Source organism: Nestor notabilis, unplaced genomic scaffold (assembly GCF_000696875.1).
Source record: "Nestor notabilis isolate BGI_N333 unplaced genomic scaffold, ASM69687v1 scaffold34469, whole genome shotgun sequence".
Lineage (NCBI taxonomy): Eukaryota > Metazoa > Chordata > Aves > Psittaciformes > Psittacidae > Nestor > Nestor notabilis.
Window position 1 is genome coordinate 1,935 of NW_009942965.1, and position 8,287 is coordinate 10,221.

At 39.2% G+C, this 8,287-nt stretch overlaps 1 protein-coding gene across 1 annotated transcript in view; it reads left to right on the forward strand.

Moving 5' to 3' along the window:
• SPRYD7 (SPRY domain containing 7) overlaps positions 1-7,505 on the forward strand; it is a gene marked incomplete at its 5' end in the record, with an annotated part of 8,401 nt that extends 896 nt beyond the window's left edge. Inside the window, 3 exons of the mRNA XM_010021653.1 lie at positions 2,293-2,459; positions 4,169-4,271; positions 6,793-7,505. Coding sequence (XP_010019955.1) covers positions 2,293-2,459; positions 4,169-4,271; positions 6,793-6,890 — 368 coding nt within the window. The remainder of the gene's footprint in view (positions 1-2,292; positions 2,460-4,168; positions 4,272-6,792) is intronic.
• Between the last annotated feature and the right edge of the window lie 782 nt (positions 7,506-8,287).

Sequence of the window (8,287 nt, forward strand, 5' to 3'; positions counted from 1 at the left end):
CATAGGGAGAGAGGAAAAAGGGAAGTGTTAGTCCAGAGACAGACAGGCCTTACAGTACCAGCTGGAGCTTGTACCTGGCGCTTTCTGGGTAAGGGTTGTTTGCATTCAGTTGGATTGGAGTGCAGACAGCATTAACACAAATCTGTCCGAAACACCTTGCAGTCAAACCAGTTGCTTAGTTTTAAACTGTGTGTAAACCCCAGATCAGTCTCAACTTGTCAATTTTAGATGGGGAAGAATCCACTGAAGCTGTTACTCGTATATGGTCGTTATTCACACAGATACATATCCATGTTCTTATGCTTTAGAAACATAGGAAAGAAACTCACCTGGTCTCTATGAGCTGTGTCTTGTCTAGTCTCGTGTCCCAAGGCAGGAGGATTGTAGATCACGTAACTTAAAACTTTGATTCGCAGAAGTGTCCCTGAGCACTCTATTAGGGGTCATCTGTGGGGTCACCCTCACTGCTGGAGAGTTTTCGGAAGTGTAATCTGAATCTGGTTCACACTCTAGTCCTTTTCATTCTGGGCCTGTAAGAATTAGAATAAATTGCTTTTCAATTTTGTCTTTTGAAACTGATTTTCTTATACTTTTGCCTCATTTTAGTCTTCTCCAGATTAAACAGCCCCAGGTTGGTTTGTTGGGGTTTTTTTTATTGTCTCCTTATAGGTAATGTTTTTACATTTTTGATTGGTTTGGTGTTTCTTCTAGAATATTTCTAATTGACCTAATTTGTCTTGAGGTATGATGCTTAAAATGGATGCTCTGCTCCGGCTGACATTCTTCATTTGCTGTACATACAGTATGTTGGCTTTATATATGCCATATGTCCAGAAGTTTTTCACAACAGTAGGGCACAGACTCATGCTCAGCATGTGGTCTGTGATAACTCCCATATTACATTCTATGAGCTGCCTGCCAAGCCACTGTTGTATTTGTGCCACTATTTGTACTGTTCTTCATAATTTAGAAAAAGTAAATGCGTTTTCCTTACTTCAGACCACTTACCAATTTGTCAGGGTCATTTAAAACTTGAGGGGCCTCTGAAGAGCTTGCAGTCCTGTCAGGCAGGTATTGGCAGCACATTTAACAAGCACATCATCATGTTAACCAAGTCATTGATGTGAATATGGAACAGTATCTGACCTTGTGCATTCACTGCAAAACCTCAAACCCCACTTGAATCATCCTTTTTGATTTGATTTGACATGATAAGTAGTCCTGGAATACAGTTTTCTAACCAGTTGTGCATGCACGTTGCTGTAAAGGTCTAGACCATGTTTCATAATCTTGACTATTTCAATGTTATATGAGTTTCAAAAAACATTACCAAATCAAGATCTATCATATTTACAATTTCTTGTTTTTCCCTAAGACTAGTCTAACCAGCTGGAAAAGGAAATCATGTTGTTCACAAATCCATGCTAATTTGATTGATTTTTTTACATCCTTCTACAGTTTCAGAGTCTATTTTCATATTTTTCTGGGAATAAAAGTGAAGTGAAGTGATTGCAATTCTCTGGAGTTGGGTTTTTTTTCAGGATGCATGCTGGTTATCTCTTGTGATTGCTTGTACTGGGTCTGGCCACGATGGAGTTAACTTCCTTCATTGCAGCTCTTGTGATGCCATGTTTTAGATTTGTGACCAGAACAATACTGATAACAGACTAATGTTTTAGCTGTTTCTGAGCAGTGTTTACACAGCATCAAGGCCTTCTCTGTTTCTCACTCTGACCCTCCAGCAAATAAGATTGGGGGTGCACAAGAGATGGGGAGGGGACACAACCAGGCGGATGACCTGAACTAACTAAGGAGATCCTCCGTGCCATATAATGCCATGCTAAGCAACAAAAGGGAGAGGAAGGGATTTAGGGAGGTTAGCCATCTTTTGCTTGGGAATTGGCTGGGCATTGGTGTGCCTGTGGGAGGTGGTGAGTGATTGCCATTGCTTTGGTTTGTTTTGTTTTCTTTCTTTCTCCCGCTTCTCCTTTGCTTATTAAACAATTTTTGTCTTTACCCACAAGAGATGTTTTCTTGGTTTTAGTGTTCCTTCCCTCTTCCATCATCCCACTGGGGCCTCTGGGGGAGAAGTGAGTGAGTGGCTGCTTGGGATAACCTACCAGGGCTAACCCACAATAGTCCTGTTATGTCCAAGAGATACTTAGTAGTAGTACGGCCATGGCACTATGTAAAAACACGTTCTTTATGCTGTCCTGATTCAGTCAGTCTTCAAAATAATGTGGTTTGGTTTTGGGGGTTTTTTTTCCTTACCATGTTACTGTCATATTTTAGGGATTTGGGGTATTGGAGTTGCAACCCAGAAAGCAAACCTGAATCAAATTCCACTTGGTCGAGATGTCCATAGCCTGGTGATGAGAAATGATGGAGCTCTCTACTATAACAATGAGGAGAAAAACAGACTACCAGCGAACAGCCTTCCTCAGGAAGGTGATGTGGTGGTGAGTTCCTTAAGGCTTCTTTACAAAACATTATGAAAATAAGTTGAAGGGATCTTTGCATTTCAAAATAAAACCAGTATTAAAAACTTAATCTAAAGTCAATGTGACATCCTTTCAAGAAGCCTTTAGGAGAGCTGAGACTTGTATGATAGAAACAAAGGAGAATTCAAACTTGAAACTTACTTTCCTGCTGTTCCTAGATTCCTCTTATTTACAGCTCTATGGTCAGACTGACCATTTCAGTACAACTATTCAGCTTCTATCTCCCAGTTTGGGAAGTGCTGATACAAACTCCCATTGTGTTTGGATGGATCAGCAGCCTGGATATCAGTGGACTTTAGTTGTCTTCATTCTCATTGATACATTTCTGAATGAGGGACAGACTTTACCAGTGTTTGAAAATTAGCCTCCAATGCTCTCTTGCAGTCTGGTTGCGGTATCTACCTGACAGATCCTATGTTGTTTGAGATGGGAGCTTCCTGAGCAAATAATGTGCTGGAATGCATTACAGAGCTATGTGTCATGCCCAGCCAAACTCAAGATCCTGTAGCTAACTGGTTAATGATTAGAAGGACAGAGCTGAGCAGAGATAGGTCCTGGATGATAAATGAATTGTATTTTTAGCCAAACTTTTGTAGGGAAGGTGAGATACTGAGTGGGAAAGGGGAGTAATGCTCACTGGGAAAATTACTAAGAATGAGAACATATGGAGAATCTTAAGATTTTTTTGTACCTTACTATTCCAGGTTTCTCAAACCATCTTTAAGTGACTTTGTTCAAAAGGTTGTGTTCTGTTGCTGTCATTTCCTCAGTGTCCTGTAGCCATGGTCAGAAATTTCATCTTTAGAAGCCCCAGGCAGCTAAGGTGACGCCTCCATCCTTTACCCTCGGATACTATGTTATTTTTTTAATTGCCTTCTGGAATTGTTCTTTTGGATGGTTGCAGAATGTTTCAACATTTGGTCAACCTACATTGACCAGCTTCAACGGGGCTGTAACTGGGTGGTCTTTAAGGTCCCCTCCAAACCAAACCATTCTGTGAAAGGTAGCTGATGTATTACTGCTAACTCCCCAGCTTTCATTTATTTTATGTCACAAAAATACATTTCTGAAGTACTGAGGGACAACACAAATTGTCACACTCAGCCATACCAAAACAGTGACAAAAGTCATTTACCTAACAAGTAATTTATTACCTTGTTAGTGTTTGCTTTCTGCTCTGTAGTTGACATATTTATAGTGTTGTGTATGAAACTGTGCTGCTGGCAGAGTAAATGTGCTGAGAGAGGTTTTCGTATGGAAGTATGGACAGATCACTCTTTACTAAAGTTATTTCCATGAGGAGATATAAACAAGAAGACCACAAACTGCTTAATATTGAAATAATTGAAAATTTTATGTTTCTTTAACATGGTGAAGAATAGTTTGGAAATTTGTTTTGTAAATTCAGTAAGATGCGGTATGCAGTACTGTGCTGCATCCAGACTGAGTAAGCATTAAGGAATCCTGAGTATTTGCAAATACAAATGCTGCTGGTCATTTATTAACTTCTAGTTCTTTGCAGGAATATTTCAAGTGAGGTTTTCTAGGATGCTGCAGTTTGCATAATGGTGGTAAAAGTTGCCTGGGGCTAAGAAAGCTAAATTAAGCAGCAGTCTTATGTGTAAGAAGTTGTTGATGGGATTTTTGTTAATTTTCTGTACTTTTAGGGCATTACATATGACCATGTAGAATTAAATGTATATTTAAATGGGAAGAATATGCATTGTCCAGCTTCAGGAATCCGAGGGACTGTCTACCCAGTGGTCTATGGTAAGTCATTTTCATACTGTTTCTTGGTATGGGTCCAAAAGGCTGGGGAGTTGCTGCACTCAGCCTGAAAATTGCCAGGTAAAGAAACTGAGAAGCAGATGGAAAAAAGAAAAACAACAAATTCGAACTAATGCAGACTTGTGCCTAATCTGCTTTCTCTCTGAAGCTTGATATTTATGCCTATGAATTTCACATACTTCATAAATGCATTCAGTGTTAGATGCAAATAGATACTGAATTGCTGTTTGTATTTTCTTCTGGAAGTAATAACTTTAATGTAGCACTAGTACAGCTGTTGCTGTGTGGTGGTACGGCTTCTTGCTGCTGTACCAAATCAGTGCCCAGTTTTGAAATCCAGCAGTTGGTGAGCAAATTGCGGTAGCTGCTTTGCTAGCAACCATCAATACAACACAGCAGTTTGAAGAAGAAACAAATACCATATCCAATTAATCCCTGCAAAGGCAGTTTAAGAAAGAATTTATGAATTATGGAAGTTGGAATTTGGCCAAGACATGTGTTAACAATTTACTTTTCCAGAACTTGGCGGTGGTTTTGTGGTTCCCCAGTAGTCAGAATTCTGTTTAACATCTCATCTGAAAGGCAGTACTTCCCCCAACTCAGTGTGTAATTAAAGCTATGCTTGTGGCTTGCAACTTCCAGCAAATGATAACTGCTCCTCGGATTCCCTCTGTTACACCTACAGCCATCTCCAGCTTATCTTTATTCCTGTGTGAGCTTCATCTAAAGTAGTAGCCTCCACCCGGATACCATTAGCTATGTGATGTGGCTAATTTTTTCCTTTCATGGTTGGTTCCTAATGAAGTGTGGTCGTGTTCCCATTGATACATTCATAATACTGAATTTTATGAGCAGGAAGAAAGTACTTTAGGTGTCTTGTAGAGCCTTTGAAGTCTATAAATGTATGTGACAAATTCTATCTTTCCAAGTTGTTCAGAGTGGGAATTTTGTCTGGTCATTGTGATGTATTCTGAAGCCACATGATGGCGCTGCTAAAAAGCTTTGGCGGACAGCAGCTGCCCTGCAGGATCTCCTTTGTGCAGAACCCTCCATGAGCAGCAGGAGGAGAGTTGCTGTGTGATAATTCATTGTTGCATCTTCCCTATATTTCGGAAGTGGTGTTACATAGCATGAAGGGTGAGGTTGCTTTCAGAAAACATTTGGTGGCATTTTAGCCTACTGTAAATCATCTTTCTCTCTGACTAAAGAAGTCCCATGCCTGGAGGATGCACTGACCTTTTATTGCCAGGCTCTTACTATCATCTTCCACAAGTGGGCATAATTTCATCATAATTATCATGTATCCTACTTGTAGCTAACAATTGAAGCCTGCAAATAATTTTTTTGTGCTACTTACTTAGTATGAACTTTAACTATAGATGTTCTTAATTTAATGTGAGCTACTTATAATCATGTGAAGGGATTTGACCACAGAGAAGAGAATTTCTCTAGCATTTACTCTATCCATAATTCAGACCAGAACTACAGATACCTTTTAAAAAGAAACATGATAGGGCAGGCAACACAGTGTCAAGCCTGAGAATGTAAAACAGAAAAATGGACTTAAAGGTTGCTCCCTGCAGCAGCACTTATATGGAAGTGAGATGCAAACACTGCATAAGTGCTGCAGAACTGAACAAATATACTAACTGGAGTTTTAACTGGGCCTAGGAGGGGAAAATTCTTACCTTGGCTCTGAGATATCTAAATTCTAAGCCAAAATACAGAGGTGAAGCGTTTCTGTTTGATTTAATATTGCTAGTGTACCAGGTTCATCTTGGAAGGAAGTTGTCTTGTTTTTCTGACTGGTTGGGTATTTCCATTTGCTAATGCAATATATGAAGTCTTTGCTCTGAAAATCCTCAGCAGTTTCTTTTCTATATATTACATTCAGTGTAGAAACACTTGTGTCTTGGATTATGCAGAGGATCCAACACTGGGAGAGGTATTGTAAAAAACCATTAACTTCTTAAAGAAGCAAAGAAGCTCTCTTTGGATCACATGCTAAGGCAGATGGTCTGACACCAACCATTGCAGACATCTGAAATCTTGTAAATCTCCAGAAAAATCATGGCACACAGCTGACACTCCAGCAGAATTAGGAAGTGGACAGAAAAATATGCAGCTGAAGAGGTGACAGCCCTGCCATGTGTGTCAGCAGTGTCCTTAGTCTGGAGATTTTTGGAGAAATATAGTAGAAGATTTGAAGGAAATGACCTGAAGCCCTGCTAATGCTTACAGTGAAATCAGAGGTAGCATTCCCATTGAGTGCAACAGGGACCATTACTGACTAAAGAAGACAGCAGGAAAGAGAGATGATTTGCTCTCCATGGGTATGTGTGTAGGGCTTTAGCAAATTCGTTTGGCAAACTTAGCATAATGGATGAATTGGAGAATATTCTTCTTGGCTTGGGCATGGTGTGTAATTTAGTAAGACAGTGTAGTAAAGGATCAACATGTAAGTGTTCCTTCTCTAATTCCTTCTTTTGGTTCTCTTCTGCAGTTGATGACAGCGCCATTCTGGATTGTCAGTTCAGTGAATTTTATCACACACCTCCACAAGGGTTTGAAAAGATCCTTTTTGAGCAGCAAATCTTCTGAATGTCTTCGTACTGAAAATTTGCACCCTGTACTGTTACAACAGCTTTGTCAATTTAAATAAAGCTTCACTTTATGTTTAGGAACCATATCTGTATTTTAAGTAAGTACTTGTGACTGTGGTCTGCAGAATTAATGTGTTAACTGCAACACCAGGTAACTGTGCTGCAAGTATGAGATTTCTGGCAATGGTTTGTAGTTGAAAATGAGTGTTTGGGGCACGGTTTTTCTCCAATTTGTACTTAATGCATAAGGATACTAAGGATATTATTGTCATCAGTATTACATTCAGTGTTTTGAATAAACTGGAGCTCTGTAAAGCTCCAGTTCATAAAGTTCTTATGCATACAATAGCTATGGAGATGGATGGTTCTCTTGATTATTTTTTTCCCCCAATTCTTTTCACCAGAAGTTAAGTGCTTAAAGGGAGCACTGTGTGTCCAGCCTGTGATTTGGAGTTATGGTGTCCCAGTTGTGCACAGTGACTAATTGTACAATGGCATAACTAGCAGATAGATACTTTGTTTGCAAGGGATTATTGATCCCATTCCCTCAGTCTTAGACAGGCAAATGTAACTTATTTATTTCTCCTAGCTTTTAATTTGCTTTTACTGTCACAAGTAATAATGACACGCTCCAGTAATACTTTTTTGTTGAACCTTAAAAATGAAACCTGAACACTACCTGTGTGTTTGAGGACCACGACACTGCGTTACTGCAGTAGGAGAGCAAGTACAGATCACTCAGCTTGGGTATGCAAAGAGCCAGGTGGGAAGGGTAGGAGATGTTGCAGTGAAGCCTTATATCTTAAACTGTAAGTTAGATTATTCTCTTATGGAATAGCATATTTAATTTCTTTGTGAATCATTTATGAACGATTGATGGCTAAGACATTGTTCTAAAATGTGATGCCCTTGAATATAAATTATGAGATGTTCTTTGCTTCCCTCTTGTCATATTTAATATACTTCCTAAAAGAATTTTTATTGTAAAGAAAATCTTCATACTGAATGTTTGTGTTCTGGGTTTTGCTCTTCCTGGGTTAATGCATTTGCATAAATGAATGATTTTATTTAAATATTTTTAGAAATTACCCGATTCTGGAATTTTCAAATACAGACAGCTTTCTCAAAGCCTTTCACCTTACAATTTTCTGCATCTGTCTTTTCATTAAGAGTGGTCCATGTTTTCTTTCCCTTTAGCCTTTCTATCAAATGACCGTGTTGGGTAGAACTTTTCAAGCTGAAAGGAACGTTGCCCTTGTCATCATTATGGTATAAATCTCTGGAGATTAGAGTGCAGTTTTATTGTCTCCCCTTAAAATCTGCTCTGCTTTGCTGAGGTTGGATACATAGAATCATAGAATAGGTAGAGTTGGGAAGGACCTTAAGATCATCTAG